Source organism: Muntiacus reevesi, chromosome 2, assembly GCF_963930625.1.
Source record: "Muntiacus reevesi chromosome 2, mMunRee1.1, whole genome shotgun sequence".
NCBI lineage: Eukaryota > Metazoa > Chordata > Mammalia > Artiodactyla > Cervidae > Muntiacus > Muntiacus reevesi.
Window position 1 is genome coordinate 75582950 of NC_089250.1, and position 18197 is coordinate 75601146.

Consider the following 18197-nt stretch of genomic DNA (forward strand, 5'->3'; position numbering starts at 1 on the left):
GCCAGCTGCCAGCAGCTCACAGCCTCCTGGGTTGGTGGGATTACCTCTCCCTCCCTCCCGCCTGCCTGCCTTCCCCAAATAGCAGTTCAGATCCTGAGAACACACCACCTCCTGGGCGCTCACGGTGGGGTCAAGAGGTAAAGTCACAGCTCGTAAAGCGCATGACAGTCTCTGTGGGGACAGGGCAAGTCAGAATTGCAGTCTGAGCTGAGACTGTCTTTCAGGGTCTGCTCCTCAGCTTGGGACCTGGATACCATCCTCAAAGTGAGCAGGCTCTCCCGTGTGAGTGCACATTAACCCAGCTCCCAGGACACTATCACGGAAACCAGAAGGCCGGGTTCTTGATGTATGAAGAGCTCTGTAGCTGGCCAGGCAGCCAGGAGTCCCCTCCTGCCAGCCACTCCTCTCCCTGAGCTCAGAGCTGGATAAGCACGGAAGCTCCCAGGGAAATCCGGGGGACAGCACGCCCTGGTCCCCAGGCCAAGTAGAAGGGAGGACGGGAAGCGGGTGGATGGCCCGAGACTGTCCCCTGACGACTCCAGGAAAACAGTGCCAGGCGTAGCCTTTTGAGGAAATCGAAGGCTTGCAAGAACTCTTGGGGAAACAGACACATGGGTGAGAGAAGAACCGTCCCAACCCCTTAGGCAGCCCCCAGGGGTGCCCTGACTTTGCCTCCCTCCCAGCCTCCGTGTCTCCAGCCACTCTGGCTCACTGCACTGCTGCCAGGCTCACTTTTTTGCCTCTCAGGCAACCAAGCCTCCACGGGGACTTACCCTGGTCACTGCCCCCAGTGCCTTGGCTTGGCCACCTGCTTCTTGTCACGTAGGCCCTTGTTTCAGTGATCCTCATCTCTTCAGAGGGGCCTTTCCTGGCCCCCCGATCTGAGGGGTCCCCACCCACACCATGCTGCCAAGTTACTCCCATCACCCTGACTTCCTGTGTAGCACTGGCCGTTTCCTGAGCTGGTCTCGGCCCCGGGCATTGCTGTGTCCGGCGTAGCGGGTCAGAGCCCCCACTCCGAGTCAGCTGGCCTGTGTTTGCATCCTGCTTGGGCAGGGTCCTTAACTTCATCGTCCCTCAGTTTTCTCCTGTGTAAGCGGGGCAGTGTGAGATGCAAAGTGGTTTCATACGGTTGCTGTGTGGATTATTGAGTTACTGTCTGTAAAGCGCTTAGAACAGTGCCTGGGACGTGGTAAGTACCACATAAGTATTTGCTTTTATTATTAGCCTCAGTGCTTGAAACAAAGTAGGCGATTAATGCATGTGTGTTGGAGGAATTGGACCTTCCTGGTTGCTGGGGCGAGAGCACTGGCCTGGTGGGAGGCAGCCCTGGTTTTGATGTCTGCCACCCGTGCCGCCCGGCCCCTGGAGCACGCTGGAAGTGCTGCGGACTTCCGGCACTTCCTCAGATGTCGCAGATCTGAGTGGAGGCTGGCGACCGTCACAGACGGCACTCTGGTGGCCTGGTGACAGGGGCAAAGCACAGGTCAGGCCAGGAGCACATGGGCCCTTTGGGGGCTCCAGCTGCCCTGACCAAGAAGGCTGGGATGTCCGTCATGCGTTGAAGCAGAAGCCTGCCTTCTGTCCCTGCTCAAGATGAAGGCTCGGTTCTTGTGGTGGAAAACCAGGCCACTGCTCACAGCTCCGTGTGGAGTGGACCTTTCACTGCTGCACCCAGAGTGTCAGTCAGCAGGCATTTTAAGTGGAAGACAAGGCACCATCCTCTAGTTCCTTCAGCTACAGCGTGTCCCGCTTTGTTACCCTCAGTAGTCTGACTTTGTTTTACTCTGTGGACCAGGGGTCAAAGCATTACAGAGTTGCCCCTTCCTTTTCTCTTCTCCTCAGTTTTGCGTTTGGCTCCCTGATTTCTGCCGTTGATCCAGTGGCCACTATTGCTATTTTCAACGCCCTTCACGTGGACCCAGTGCTCAACATGCTGGTGTTTGGAGAGAGCATTCTCAATGACGCAGTCTCCATTGTCCTGACCAAGTAAGTCTGCTTTCTTCAAGCCACGGAACTAAAGGGCCTCATGTCGGAGGCAGATGTCTCCATGCAGCTGCATGTACTGCTGCTGGTCCTGTGGCTGAGTGGTTCACTGCTTCTCCATCCTTCTGTCCCGACAAACCTTCCTGTGCCTCAGGAATTCTGTCAAGGCCCAGGGTGATTAGAGGAGAATCCGCCCTGTAGGACCCACCTCTTAGCAGTGCTTTTATTTATTTGTTTAGATCTTGCCACACAGCATAGGGGATCTTAGCTCCCCGACCAGGGGTCGAACCCGTGCCTTCTGCATTGAAAGCACAGTCTGAACCGCTGGACCGCCAGGGAGGTCCTTAGCAGTGCTTTTAAATTAAGCCCAGGTTGTCATCTGCATCACCGGGGTACTTATTAAATGTCACATTCCCAGGCGACACCCTCAGAGCTCCTGATTCAGTAGGTCTGGGATGAGTCCCCAAGGACAGCCGAGCAGCCAGTTGAGGGATCAGTATTTGGACAGGATTATTCCAGACGAAAACAGGCAGCAGTGGCCCTGTTCTCCCGCTTATGAGCTGGTGCAGGGCACGGGCTTTTCGCCACCTTAAGATAAGGTGATGATACTGATGGGCATCCTGCCTTAAGCTGCTCTCGTGTGAAGGCTGCTTTGGAAACTGCGGGGCTTTTCAGTTCATTGGTATTACCACCCGTGTTGATAGTAGCTGTGTAGGTGAGCCATGAAGTGTCAGGAAGTCACTGCGGGTAGTTCCCTGGTGGTCCAGTGGCTGAGACTCCTTGCTTCCGAGGCAGGGGCCCTGGGTTCAATCCCTGGTCAAGAGAACTGGATCCCACATGCAGTAACTAAAGATTCTGGATGCCACACCTAAGACCTAGCACAGCCAAATAAATAATAATATTTTTTTAAAAGTCACTGGGCAAAGGGTCTGAGTTCATCTCATGCATTTATTGGATGCGGGGCTGTTTCCTTGCCCTAGCTCTCGGCAGCTATGGTGCTTGTTAACAGGTACGGCCAGGAGAGCCCGGCAGTTCTACCAAAACCCAGAGAACATGCAGACAGTCAAAACTGCTGGAGAAGAGAGCCCTGTGCAGGGTTTCAGAGATGAGCCAAGAGGATTTGAGGGGCCACTATGTATCCTGTTAAAGATTAGTTTCTCCTTTTTCTGATTTTGGACTTCTTTTCTTTGTTGTGGGATTCCTTGCAAAGCATAACCACTCAGTGGTTTTCTTAAAATTAAGCCTCATTATAGACTACATTCACAATTCTTGTGTTGGAATAAAAGAATATTTTTATAGTGGGAAGAGCCCAGATCTTGGAGTCAGACTGACCTGGGTTCAAGTCCCAGTGATGGTTACTGATAGGTGTTTGACCCTGAGTCAGCTCTTTGACCGCTTTGAGCCACTGGTGTCTCAACATTAAAGTAAGGGTGATAATGCCTCAGCCTAGGGTTCAAGTTGAGGATTGACTAGGTAAATACACTGTGTGAAAAGCATCTGCCATTAGGGGACTTCCCTGGTGTTCCAGTGGTTAAGAGTCTGCCTTCCAATGCAGGGGATGTGGGTTTGATTCCTGATTGGGGAACTAAGATCCCACATGACACAAGATAACAAAGCCTACGTGCGCACACACCACAGCTAGAGAGAAGCTAAGGCCCAGCACAGCCACAAACAAATGTTTTTTTAAAAACAGAAGCATCTGCCATCAGTTAATGTGAGGTCCTTTCATCTTCTGCCCTTGTCCCCCAGCTGTTGTTTCTTGTTTGTCTGTTTTTGTCCTCCTTTTGCAGGAAGAACTTACCAAATGTTGTTTAATTGACAGAGGGGCTCACCAGACCTTAAACAAAACAGAAATATATGTATATATTCTAAAATAATACATATATTCTGCATATAAAATTTAGAAAACTCCAAAAGGAAGAAGAAAAAGAAAACAATACATGCATTGTAACTCCCAAGAGATAATTACAGTTAACAGTTTGGTAGATGTATCAGTTCACTTCAGTCACTCAGTCGTGTCCGACTCTTTGCGACCCCATGAACCACAGCACCCCAGGCCTCCCTGTCCATCACCAACTGCCGGAGTCTACCCAAACCCATGTCCATTGATGCCATCCAACCATCTCATCCTCTGTCGTCCCCTTCTCCTACTGCCCTCAATCTTTCCCAGCATCAGGTCTTTTCAAACTGTGTTCTATTTAGATGGGTATATACTGTATTGTAACGTTTCCATTGAAGAGAGTTGATAAAATAGTCTTCTATAACATCATTTGACCAGTTGTAGAGTGTTCCTTCTATGGATTTACCACGATCTCTTTGACCAGTTCCCTATTATTGACTTTTTTAACATTTCTCTTAAAACTTTTTATAGCTTTATTAGGAGATTATCATATATCATGCTGTAAGACCTTTAAAAAATAATCTGATGGCAATAATTTTTTTTTAAGATCTGCTTTGAAAACTGCTTAGCTTTCTGGTCTTTACTTTTATCTTGAGTCCTGGCTGTGCATTTGAACATTTGTGATAAAGAGTTTTGCCAAGGGACTTCCCTGGTGATCCAGTAGATAAGGATCCACCTTCCAGTGCAGGACACGTGGGTTCGACCCCTGGCCAGGGAACCAAGATCCCACATACTAAGGAGCACACGCACTGCAGCAAGGAGCCCGTGTGCCGCAGCTAAGACCCGACGCAGCCTTGAATGAATTTTTAAAAAAAGAATTTGGCCTAAATTGGAGGTGACATCATGAGTTATTTTTATAGGTTAAGAGCTAAACTCAACTGATTTGTCTCTGATTTATTTTTTTCCTAAATCTCTCAAGGTAGAATCTTAGTTCTGAGCTTTTCCAGGTCTCTTTGCCACAAAAAAAGGCCAAAGCTTAGGAGATAACTTTCTTTTTTAAAATGAGAAAGGAGGGAGTCACTGTAACTAGCCACAAATTCTTTCTGGAAAAGTACTTTTGAAGGCCAGGATCACCTCTGATGACAGTTCCCAAAATTGGATCAGTGGGCACATGCATAGGTAGTTTCCAGCCTTCGCCTCCTCTAATGCTGGTGCACAGGTTGGGGCGGGAGTCACTGACCTGTGTCAGCTTCTCTGACTGTGAGCCCACTGGCATTTTCAGGTAGAGGAGGGAGGTAGGGGAGAGGGGGGCGTGGCAGGCCTACCTTGTGTTTGCCTTGTAGGAGGGAGGTGTTGTCAGCTTCCCTTGGTTACAAGGAAGAATCACATCTTGTTTTTAATGTATGCTTCATAAAAGACCGTTTTCAAAGTGATCTGATGATGATCCATTTATCTTTGTAACCGAAGATGTTGATGAACTACCCCCTTTTTTTAATGTTTTCACTTTCATAAATGCCAGAAAAACTAAGTATCTCCTGTTTCCTTCATTAACCTTAATTAAATTATTTTTAGCTTTGATTTGTTGCTGTGACAGTCTATTCTTAAAATAATTGCTGTAGAAACCTTTGTTCTTTCCAGCTGCAGCTAAAGCTCATGAAATGGATCCTGAATCAGTATTATTTTTTATTCTTTAAGGTGTGAGAAACATGGCCTGAAGAAAAATAAAATGCACAAAATCTTCAGGCCAGAAAAGGTCTGAATTCTCTCTTCATTTATCCTGAGTTCAGAAACCATTGGCCTTGGCCCAGGTCTGCTGTTAACCATTGTTGCGACCTCACCCATTAGCCACTGTCTTTGGACCTCAGCCTCCTTTGTGTGAAAAGAAAGCAGTGACACCAGCCAGCATCCTAGCTGTGGTCATGAAATGGGGTGAGGGCAGGACACTACTCATGTCATCCATGGATCCATATGGGAGCTAGAGGTGCCGTTTGCCTTCAAAAGCACTTTCCCAATAAGAGCCCTGTTGGTTCCCAGCATTCCCCTCGGTGGGATGTTAACCCATGATCTGCTGGGAAAGAACAGGAGTGCGGGTGATTGGAGTGAGTTTGGAAAGCATTTATGTGAGAAAAGTTAGTTTTCTTTTTTTGCAGGACTTTTAAAAACCTTTACTGTTATGTTGTGCTGTGAATCACCACAAAAGGCTGAGGTTATCTGACCGAGCCATCCTTTTATCAGAGATTATCCTGCCCTTTGCTTTTTTTAACTGGCTGTACCACACAGCTTGTGGGATTTTAGTTCCCTGATCAGGGATGGAGCCCCAGGCCCTCAGCAGTGCGAGCCCGGAGTCCTGGCCACCGGGCCGCCTGGGACTTCCTGAGATGATTCTGCTTTAAAGTTATGCCAGTTTGGGGCTTCCCTGGTGGCTCAGTGGTAAAGAAAGTGCCGCCAGTGCAGGAGACACGGGTTCAGTCCGTGGTCTGGGAGCCCGGGAGCCACAACTGCCGAAGCCTGTGAGCCCCAGAGCCTGTGTCCGCACTGAGCAGCCCATGCCCCACAGCTGAAGAGTAGCCCCAGCTTGGTGCAGCTAGAGACAAGCCCCACAGCAACGAAGACCTAGCACAGCGAAAAAGCAACACCTCCACCCCCCACCAAAAGCGCTATACCAACTCAGGACTTCCCTGGTGGTCCAGGGGTCAGGAATCCACCTGCCAGTGCAGAGGATGCAGGTTCGATCCCTGGTCCGGGAAGATCTCCCCTGCTGCAGGGCAGCTCAAGCCCATGCAGCACAACTACTGAAGCCCACTCACCCCAGAGCCCAGGCTCTACAACAAGAGGAGCCACCAGTGAGAAGCCCGCACACCACAACTAGGGAGGAGTCCCTGCTCGCACGGCCAGAAATAAATAAATAAAATTTAAAAAAAAAACAGCTCTTAAAAAACTATCCCAGTTCATGAAACACTGATTAATGAGGCCGAATGTTACTCTAGACAAGTCTTTGTTTTGTTTACTGATTCAGCAAAAGTTTGTTGAGTACTTTCTGTGTGCTGGGTCCTGCGCTAGGGCCTGGACATGGCAGTGAGGAAGGTGGGCACGGGCGTGGTCCTCATGGGATGATTCACTAGTCCGGCGTGCTGTGGAGGGCAAGTTAGGCGCCAGGAGAGCCTGTAAGTGGGCCGGCCTGTTGGGGGGGCAGATGTCCCTGAGGGAGGGTCACTGACCCTGGGTTCTGAGAACAAACCAGAGTCAGCTGGAGCCCAGGAAGAATGGCATGTGACCTGCAGGGAGGTGCGGGTGCCAGTGGGGCCTGGCCTGAATAGGAGGTGGGGTCAGAGGTGTGGTGGGGAGGATCAGGGCCAGACTGGGTTTCCTCTTAAAAGCAGCAGGAGGCTGAGGATGGGTTTTGATCGGGCCAGTAACCTGATTGAGGCTTCCCAGGTGGCTCAGCAGGAAAGAATCCCCCTGCAGTGCAAGAGACCTGGGTTCGATCCCTGGGTCAGGAAGATCCCCTGGAGAAGAGAATGGCAATCACTTCTGTGTTCTTGCCTGGAATCCCATGGATAGAGACGAGCCTGGTGGGCCACAGGCTACAGTCCTTGGGGTCGCAAAGAATGGGACATGACTGGATGGCTAACACACAGTAACCTGATCAGATGTGCATTTTCAAGGGATAATTCAGGCCCCTGAGTGTTGGGTCCTCCTAGAAAGAGCAGGATGTTTATATGCAAGGATCGGAGAGGCAGAAGCCCTGGACTGGAGGATGATGGCGGAGGGAGGGAGGGAAGTGGATGGATTTGAGAGAAGGTGTAGTCAGCAGGAGGAAGATACTTAACAGGAATAAACATTTTAATGGTAAAAGGGTTTTACCTTTGGAGATGAAACCAACAATTGAATGTAATGACTGCTGACGTTTTACTTTGCTGTCTAATAGTGAAGGGGAAGTCCTTTCCGTTCTTCCTGCTAAGCCCTTCCAGTCCCCACTCTGGGCCTTACCCACAGACATGTCTTCTTGAGGTGGCTCCATTCTACCTGGCTTTATGCAACAGCCTCAGTTTCAGGTTTGTATCTCACAGGAGCCCCACTCCCCCACCCCCACTCCATCCTGAAAACGCTCCCGTGACTCCTCCAGGCCTTCGGGATAAAAGACCAGCTCCTTAGCTGGGTTCGATCCCTGGGTCGGGAAGATTCCCCTGGAGGAGGGCATGGCAACCCACTCCAGTATTCTTGCCTGGAGAATCCCGTGGACAGAGGAGCCCGATGGGCTGCAGTCCTTGGGGTCGCGGAGTCGGACACAGCTGAGCGACTAAGCAGAGCACCTGTGTGCTGCTAGTGCCTGGAGGCTCGGTGCCTCCGCACGTGCTCTTCCCTCTGCCCTGAGTGCGCTCCCTCGTTTCTTCACCTCGCTATCTCTTCTTTAGCCTGAGTCGAAACCCAGCCCATGTGTCATGGAGAACCTGCTCCGGCCCCCACCTGTCTGAGTCAGGTGCTGCCGTGTGTCTCCTCTGCTCTTTCCTGATGTTGACTGAAGATGATGCCCAGCCTGAGAGCTGCGAGTTCAGTTTTATTTGGAGCAAAATGAGGACTGCAGCCCAGGAGGCGGCACCTCAGCCAGCTCTGAGAAACTGCTCCAAAGAGGCAGTGGAGGGGAAAAAACACTCAAAAAAGAGGCATTGGGGGAAGGTCAGCTTATATGTTTTTGGTGAAAGGCGCATTCAGTGCAGTCAGGCACTTACTCAACAGAAGGTTTTCTGCTAGTCACGAGGAGCTGATGTCATCATGAAGGGATTTAGTGCTCCAGATACAAGGAGATGCAAGGATTGGGATCATGAAATCAGTTCCTGAAAATAACTATCTGAAGACCTGTTCCACCAGTTTCCCTGGAGCACAGAGTGCCTCATTCTCCACTCCGAAGTCCCTGCAGGGGGTGTGTGTTGTGGGTCAGCAGCGCAGGGTTCAGTCTGCACAGAGGCAGATGGCAAATGCCCTTGGCAAGCGCCCGTTTGTAGTTGACATGAGATGATCCTAGCTCCCGTCTTTGTGTGCATGTATCTGTGTCTCTTATTTTTGGCTGTGTTGGGTGTTAGTTTGTCTCATGGGATCTTTCTTGCGTCATGAGAACTCTTAGTTGAATCTAGTTCCCTGACCGGGGATGAAACCCGGGTCCCCTGCATTGGGAGCTTGGAGTCTTAGCCACTGATCCACCACGGACATGCCCCCATGTTTTTCTCCCTTATTAGACTACTTGACTCCCTAAAGGCAGGGGCCTGCTCTTATCTCTGGACCCCCAGAAACTAACAGTGCCTGGAACAAAGTAGATGAACAAATGTTTGGCTAACAGGTTGAAGGATGGAATGAATGAATGAGAGATTAAGCAAGATGTTGAGTTTTGAGTCCTAAGTTAATTTCTAATAACTTTGTCTATAACATTTTAACTTCTTTTATTTCCTAGCACAGCTGAAGGTTTAACAAGAAAAAATATGTCAGATGTCAGTGGGTGGCAGACGTTTTTACAAGCCCTTGGCTACTTCCTCAAAATGTTCTTTGGCTCTGCAGCACTTGGCACCCTCACTGGCTTAATATCTGCATTGATATCCTTTTAATATGATGAACACGCGTGGCCAGGAAGATTATTGCTAATTACATCCATCTCTCGTCATTTTCTCCAGTTCCTTAAGAGGACCAATTGTAGACTAAAGTCATATTTAAGGAGGGTTTTTATGCTTAGTTTTGGCTTGAAGAGCACTTTAATCTCAAGGATTTTAAAATTTAACACATGAAATGTAGCATGTCACTTTTCAGATCTTAAAAAAACATGTACATGGTTGAATATCAGATCTGATTTTGGGGTCTCCTCAGTTCCCAGGGTATGAAAACTGCATTCAGATAAATTTTAGTTTCCGCCATCTCACTTTTCACATTAAGAAAATTGGAAATTAATTTCCTTTGAAAATGCCAAATTGAGAAGATCTCTACCCCACTGAAACGATTTATCTGGATGAACCAGGAAAGAGACTTTCAAAATGAGCTCTATCTAAGTTATTCGCACTGATTTTGTGGCTTAACAACCCATAAGCTCTTCCAGCCAGAGAAACAAACTTGTTAAGGCCACCGACACCTTAATTGCTGCAGAAAACTTGTCATGTTTAAAGCAGAAACAGGCCCTAGACATTCCTGTGTGCGCCCGAGCCTGTGTGCGTCTCAGGGAGGTGGCCACCTGGCCTTCCTCCGTGAGCAGTCTGCCTCGCAGACGGACAGAAAAGCGGCTTCTTCCTCAGACGAGCACATGTGTCTGCCGTCCTGTTGAATTTTCCCTTCAGTTCCCACGTCCAGAAGTCTCAAGGCGCTGTTGAGTCGGCTGACAGCTTCTCATATTGTACCAATAAACAGAATGGAAAAGAAGACTTTTTCCAGTTCAGTATTTTCCTCTGCATTTATCACTTTCTTTAGAAAGGGGGAGAGCCTCTGCCTTACTGAAGCCGAGTAGACGGGTGCTGTGGGCGCCAGCACAGTCCTGCCAACGACAGCAGAGCACGTAGAAGACTCCCCTGTCACAGGAGCGTGGGTTTATAAAGGTCAGGGACAGGAGGGAAGGTCCTGCAGCAGCGCACTGGTCCCCACGGTTCTGGGAACCCTGTAGTGACCTCGTCGGATGGAGGAGGAGGTGTGGAGGGGGTCGTGGCCCTGGGAGCGGCCTGGCAGAGTGGGCTGTGCTCAGTCTGTCTGCCGGCCCGGCTCTGCCCCTGCTGCTCCCGGGCCCTCCAAGTCAGCATTTCCAAAGGAGTTGACTTGGGTGACTTTAACGTTCCCCTGTTGCTTGTCTCAGGAATTTACATCTCTCAGTATTCTGTCAGATTCCCGTCCTTAAAGCAGGAGTCCTCCCTACTGAGGAAAACGTCTGTATGACAGATTTTTCACTCATTATCTTGAGGTGTTCCCGCATCTTTGTATCCAGTGTCTACCCTTTCTATTTGGAAGGCCGTGGTTTTGTGACTTCTCTAGATCACCCGTAAGGGTTCTTGGGTTCTTTTTCCTTGACCGTTGTCATTTACGTGCTGAAGCACATTGACCTGAGGAAAACGCCTTCCTTGGAGTTTGGCATGATGATCATCTTTGCCTACCTTCCGTACGGGCTCGCAGAAGGGATCTCGCTCTCGGGTAAGCGATGGAGGGCGTTGGACTGTGGGGGTGGACGGCGCATTGTCCAGCCTGGAGAAAGAGCTTCTGTCGCTTGGGTCACTTTCAGTCATAAGACACAACTCAGAAGAGCTTGAGCAATAAAAGGGGCTTCCTGGATCTCTAGGGAGAGTCTGGATTTAGACCTGGCTGGATGCAGGAACTCAAGTGTTCTCGTGGTCACCTTTTTCTCTTTACCGCCATCCTATAGCAGAGATCAAAATATTTCTTCCCAGGTTGCCTCTTTCTCAAAACAAGGCCTCTGAGAGGCCTTCACTCAAAGCATGGGGCCTGACTGCCAGGGGCAGTCACGGGTGCTGCCACCCACTGATCTGCATTCTTTCACTATGGTTTTGCCTTTTCCAGAATATAAATGTCATATGAAGGGAGTAATGTAGTATGTGGTCTTTTGTGACTTATTTTTTTCAACTATCATAATGTTCTTGAGAGACACCACATTTTTGCTGTATCCATAGTTTATACATTCTTACTGAGCTGTTTTTTCCATTCACCATCTGAAGGACATTTGGGGTTTTCCAGATTTTAACTATTAATGTGTATATGTCCATTAATCTTAGATACTTAGAAGTAAATTTGCCTGGTTTTACAGTAGGTGTATACTTTACTTTATCAGAAACTGCCAGGTGTTTTACAGAGTGACTGGACCATTTTGCATTCCCACCAGAATGTATGGAAGAGTTTCAGCTGCTTCACATCCTCACCAATACTTAATTTTAATTTTAAAAGCTAGCCATGTTGATACAGGTATGTGGCAATTTGATTTTGATGTGCCTCAATATAATTTGTCTCATGTTCCTCTTGGGATTTCTTGAACTTCATGGGTTTATAGTTTATGTAAAGTTTATGGCTTTTATCAAATTTAGTACATTTCTGTTGGTTTCTTGAAATTTTTTTCTGTTCCTCCTCTGCTGTTGAACAGAATCCTCTTTCCTTCGGGTCAGTGTCTGGTGTCATGCATGGGTTCTCTGTGAGAACGTCTTGCCAAGGAGGAAGGAGAGAGAGGACTCTGGCTGTTCTCGCTGGAGAAGCTTGTGAACCTCAGGGTCTCGTTTGTTTTGAATACCAAGCCAGTTCTCTTGGATAACTCCATCCCAGTCCTGCCACCCCGTGCTTCTCTCTTATCTTTTGGCTCTTACGTGAATACTACCTGTGAGTCACTTGGCTCTCGTGACTCACTGTTTTTACACAGGTTTTTCTAAACCGTGTCCCACCCCCCCTTGAGAGGAACACTGAGTACCTTTTGGCAAACATACATTTCATGCGTCCTTTGATAATTTGTGATTAAAACAAGGGGATGTTTTTCTTGTCCTTTCTTCAGAGAGGCAGTGTTTTCTGTTTGTAGGAGTTTCGTTTCCTTAGGGACTTCTGCTCTGCACGCTAATGGGGCCAAAGAGAGCCAAGAACACGCTTGTTCACCTCTGAGTAACAGGCTGGCTCTGCCCACGCTTTGTGGGTGGGATGTTTGTCACGCAGGGTTTTCAGAGAAGAGGGGACCGGCCCGTTACTGTAAAAGCAGCACTGGGAAGGGCGACCTCAGGGCTGCCCGCTCCTTTCTCTTTGTGCTCTGGCCTTCCTGTCTCAGAGGCCACGCTCCCTGTGTAAATCTGTGTGTTTAGCAGCAGTTAAGGGCACCAGACATACCTGGTTGGGATCGTACCCCCACCTCTCATTAGTTGTGTGATCTCAGACAGCAGACTGAACCAGTGTGAGCTTCCACTTCCTTATATGAAGTGGAGGATGTGATCATACAAGTGCCCCCCGGACTTCCCTGGTGGTGCAGTAGGTAAGAATCTGCCTGCTAACTCAGGACATGTCAGTCCCTGGTGCGGGAAGCTTCCACATGCCGCAGAGCAGCTAAGCCCGCACGCCACAGTTACTGAGCCCGAGTTCTCGAACCCGTGAGCCTCAAACTGCTGAGCTGGAGTTCCACAACCACTGAAGCCTGGATGCTCTAGGGCCCGTGAGTGGCAACTGCTGAATCCCGAGCACCTGGAGCCTGTGCACGCAACGAGTCGTCGTCCCCGCTCGCTGCAAGTAGAGAAAACCCGAGGGAAGGAACGGAGACTCAGTGCACCCATAGATAAATAATTTTAAAAAAAGAAACGACGTGAGACAGAGAACTCAGAGTGACGTAATAGAGCAGCAGCGGGCCAGGAGCATCCCGAGGTGGGGGTCAGGAAGCTGTCCTCGAAGTGGTGCCGTGCGTGGGGCTGAGACCCACGTCGCGAGAGGGAGCCAGCCACAGGAGGTGCCAGGGAAGGCGGGGTCGGCAGCTGAGGCAGCAGAGGCCGCAGGTCCCAGGTGGCGGGGCAGAGCTGGGCTCGCTCCAGGAAGAGCAGGAAGACAGGCTGGGCCAGAGGGGCAGATGCCCCAACCTGCACAGGACTCTCAGACCTGGAAAGAAGTTGGGATTCTGTTGTACAGGCAAAGCTAAGTGTTGAAGGACTTTTTCAAAACCACTGTGCTACGAGTACGTGCCATATCTGTATCATGACCCTGTTTATTGCTTTTTAGAGAGAGAGAAGCTTTACAACAGCATGGTAAAAGAGCTGGCAGTCTGCACGTCTAGCTTTAATAGTAGTTGCCTGTGGGCAGGCGGTGTGAATGAATAGTCTCTTGTTTTACTGTTCACCTCTGTGTTCAGATGTTATAGTGCAATATGTTTCTGATTGGGTCTTTAGCAAAACTGACTCGGGCTTGACTCGGCCTTAGCCTTCAAGAAGCGCAGTGTGTTTTACCCACAGTAAAGGTCAGTGCAGTTGAAATTACACACGATACTCTTTCAACTCCTGCCTTTTGGACTTGAATCCCTTTATTCCTCAATTACATTCGAAACCATGGGTTTAACTGAGACTAGAAATGAATTTCCTCCCACCTCCCTCCCTCTCCCCCGTCCTTCCTTCTATGAGGCTGACCATTTGCTGCTGCTGTCCACTTCCTTAAATGCTGCCTTCTGAAAGAAGTGAACGTGCCGGGATTTTTCATTCCAGGTCTTGTTTTAAGTTCCCAGGTCTTTAATCTCCAGGACAGAGCCCGCGGGCACCGTCGTCCCCTTCAGTGTCTTTGAGCAGCTGCAGTGGGTGAGGGTCTTCTGGTTGGTGATGTCATCTGGGCTTAGGGGGGCACGTGCGCTGACCCTGGGGCTTTGGCACCCACTACTGACCCTGACTCTCTCCTTCAGGCCCGGAACTTGGGAGGCCCCCTAACCCCAGACTGGACCGGTGTGGGTCATGGCTGGCTGTCCACTCTTTTCTTGGGCAGAGAGCCCATTTCTGTATGGTCCAAATTCAGCCCCCAGATGGGGTTTATCTGTACAGAAAGTTTGAAACATTTGAGTTAGTTGCTGTCATTAAAAGTTGGGCGATTTCTGGGAATTCCTGGAGGTCCAGTGGTTAGGACCCAGTGTTTTCACTGCAAGGGTGTGGGTTTAATACCTGGTTGGAGAACTAGATCCACAGGCTGTGTGGTGCAGCAAAAGAAGGAAAAACGTTGGAAGATTTCCTAAGAAGCAGATTTCTGGCATCTCTCAAAAACCAGAAGGAGAGGAAGACTGGTCGGCACTCAGCCCCCATCCGCAGAGCTGCTGTCACCCCTTTATAGATGGGCCTCTGCCTTCTTTCCACACGCGCCACACACCCACTTACTGTTTTAATCTTTATTTTTATTGTCTGGCCCCTGAGTTTGGGTTTCTAACCCCTGGTCTAGTGCGCCAGACTCAGGTGACCAGCCTGACCCCTTCTGCACTGAGGCTGTCTCCTTGTTTCCCAGGAGGCAGTGGCCTCAGTCCCAAGGGAGTTCCCACGTTTCACTGTCAGGTCTGACTTCCTGGAGCCTTAGACTTCCTGCAGAGTGGAAGTATTAGTTGCGCAGTTCAGCTCAGGCGCTCAGTCGGGTCTGACTCTCTGCGACCCCGTGAGCCGCAGCGCGCCAGGCCCCCCCGTCCATCAGGAACTGCTGGAGTCCACCCAAGCCCATGTCCATCGAGTCGGCGATGCCATCCAGCCATCTCATCCTCTGTCGTCCCCCTCTCCTCCTGCCCTCAGTCTTTCCCAGCATCAGGGCCTTTTCAAATGAGTCAGCTCTTCGCATCAGGTGGCCTAAGTATTGGAGTTTCAGCTTCAACATCAATCCTTCCAGTGAACACCCAGGACTGGTCTCCTTTAGGATGGGCTGGTTGGATCTCCTTGCAGTCCAAGGGACTCTCAAGAGTCTTCTCTAACACCACAGTTCAAAAGCATCAATGCTTCGGCGCTTAGCTTTCTTTATAGTCCAACTCTCACATCCATACATGACCACTGGAAAAACCATAGCCTTGACTGGATGGACCTTTGTTGACGAAGTAATGTCTCTGCTTTTTAATATGCTGTCTAGATTGGTCATAACTTTCCTTCCAAGGAGTAAGCGTCTTTTAATTTCATGGCTGTAGTCACCGTCTGCAGTGATTTTGGAGCCCAAAAAATAAAGTCTGACACTGTTTCCACTGTTTCCCCATCCATTAGTTGCTCAGTTGTCTCCAGCTCTGCAATCCCATGGACTGTAGCCCACCAGGCTCCTCTGTCCATGGAATTCTCCAGGCCAGAATACTGGAGTGGGTAGTCATTCCCTTTTCCAGGGGATCTTCCTGACCCAAGGATCAGATCCAGGTCTCCTGCTCTGCAGACAGACTCTTTACCATCTGAGCCACCAGGGAAGCCCGAGTGTGGGGCTTTCCGGAGTGGCTATTTAATGTCGGGCCTCCCGAGGGCTGTGACCACCTTTGTGGGCAGAATGACAGTATGGGCGGAAGCCCCCTCCTGTCACAATTTACGTGGTTGTGATTCACAGCTTACGTGGTTCAGGCTCCTCTGGGGTTGACTTTTCCTTCAGGGTGAGAACCCCCAAGGCTCGGCTTTGCAGTGATTTTGCAGTGAGCCCTTCTTGAGGCTGGCTAGAGAAACAAAGCCCTTTGAGAGCCCAGAAGCCAGAACCGTCTGGCACTGGATTGTGCTAAAGAAAGAGAGACCCCTGGGAGCGGTTCCCAGAAGCTGAGTGAGCCGTGCCGCCTGCCTGCCCGGCCGCAGTGGTCTGGGCTATCCCTCTGTTCCGCCGCACGTTGCCTGTGGTGTCCACGGTCTGGGTGCAGAGTCAGGAGGAAGCTTCGGGTGCTCGCCTGCAGGAACTCACCCAGAGGAGCAGGTGAATCGAGGGGACAGTCGGAGGTTTTGTTGTCGTGTCTTATCTAGTGGAGCAGAGGCTCAGAATTGCTCCTGACTTCCAGAGTCTCGTCACTGCTGTCAAGTCGCAAGTAAAGACGTCTGCCGCCCTCTCCTTTCCCTTCTCCAAGCTCGGCAGGGGTGGCTCCTGGGCAGCCCTGCTGGAGTTTCCGAGCCCCGCCTCTTTTTGGGGCGACAAGGAAAGAGCAGACGGGAGTTTGCTGTTTCCTAAAAGGGCCAGGAGATGAAATATTCCAGCTTCTGCTCTCTCTCCGGCCAGCAAATACCTTTTCGGTGCCACGAAGAGTGGGGTTTTCCTGTATTTTGTAAAGTATCGTTTATACAGCAAGCTTACCAGCTGAAACATCTCCAATGCAGTTCTGTGTTTTTCCACTCATTTTTAACTGGAAAGTTAGCTGGTAATCTGTTTCTACAAAATGGCAGAAGCGAGTTACGTTTTTGCTTATAGAGTTTGACTTGGAATTCATGTATCTTGGCAGCTTGTTTAAAGGCTTTGTAAAAATCTCAGCTTCTTTACATGAAATAAAGACCTCTTTGCTGCTGTCTCACCAGGAAAATACACAGGAAACCTGTGTTAAGTGGCTTCAGCAGTGATTAGGGCAGTGGACAAAAGCTGAAACTCACATGCTCAGAGCGCAAGCAAAGTTGCAGATGCTCTCATGGAGACCATTAAAGAAAAAACACGTCACTTAAAAGAAAAAGGAAAACATCTTTCTTTTCATAGTATAAGGTTAATTCATGGTGACCCTGGGAAAATTCAAAATTACAGTACGGCAGAGACTTCCCTGGTAGTCCAGTGGTTAGGAATCTGCCTTGCAATGCAGGAGACCTGGGTGTGATCCCTCATCGGGGAAGTTAGAGCCCGTGTGCCACTAAGCCCCTGAGCCTGCGCGCCTTAGCTCGAGGGTCTGTGTGCCACAACAGAAGGGCCACGTGACGCGCTGAAGATCCTAGGGGTCACAGCTAAGACCCAGTGGAGCCAAATAAACACGTACTGTTTGAAAAATTAAAGTACAGCAAAGTAAAAATCCACCCATTCTTTATACCCAGGTTCTTATGTTCCCTTTCTGCCCCAAGAGTGAGACCTGCCCCCCCTTCTATCCACTCACGACAGTGACAGCCCACACCTGCTCTGCCCTGGGCTTGTGACGGGCACTTGGCGTGGCTGCTCTTCATTACCCTCCTAAGAGTTCCATGAGCGGGTTCGATTAGTCCTTCTGTACAGTTGGCAACACTGAGGGTTGGGGAGGGGAAGAAACTTGACCCATGGTCACCCAGCTGGTAATGAAGCTGCCAGAAAGCTGGGCCCATAACATTCCTCTGGGAAGCCTCAGGTACTATTTTCTTCTCGTTTTTCTTAAATCACCTAGTACTTGCGGCTGCGGGACCTGCAGGAAGTGTGAGGCGTGATTTGCGTGTCACATGGCAGGTGCTTCTCTGCTCTGTTCATGGCTGTGCGCTCTGCCCTCTCTCCCCCTCCAGGCATCATGGCCATCCTGTTCTCCGGCATTGTGATGTCACACTACACGCACCACAACCTGTCCCCGGTCACCCAGATCCTCATGCAGCAAACCCTGCGGACCGTGGCCTTCTTGTGCGGTGAGTTTGGCCTCTGTGCAGTCGCGTGCAGGCCTCCCAGAGCTGCTTGTCCTTCCCGCCTCTGTTCCAGGAGTCCCTTGAGATCTTCCCTGGCAGAAGAGGCAGCATGATCCCTCAGGGCCGGATACCACACGCCCTTGTCTCTTATTAGTTACTTTGGCTCTCACATTCCATAAGGAGTTCTAATACCTAGCAGGTGGAACTTTTGATTCCTATAACTTTAAGACCAAAAATAGTGAGAACTGCTATAATTATGAATATTTGAGACGTGTACATTTACCATATGTGAAAGTGACATTTCCAAAAATCTATTCCTTGGAACTGAGATTCATAAGAGTTAGGTGAAAAAGAGACTCCATGGGTTTTCC

General features: G+C 49.8%; 1 protein-coding gene across 2 annotated transcripts in view; it reads left to right on the top strand.

Moving 5' to 3' along the window:
* The window catches only part of SLC9A8 (solute carrier family 9 member A8), a 73731-nt gene that overhangs the window by 38709 nt on the left and 16825 nt on the right, over nucleotides 1-18197 (top strand). For both annotated transcript variants that reach the window (XM_065922158.1, XM_065922157.1), the window contains exons 8-11: nucleotides 1846-1989; nucleotides 9273-9411; nucleotides 10873-10978; nucleotides 17713-17829. In XM_065922158.1, coding sequence (XP_065778230.1) covers nucleotides 1846-1989; nucleotides 9273-9411; nucleotides 10873-10978; nucleotides 17713-17829 — 506 coding nt within the window. The remainder of the gene's footprint in view (nucleotides 1-1845; nucleotides 1990-9272; nucleotides 9412-10872; nucleotides 10979-17712; nucleotides 17830-18197) is intronic.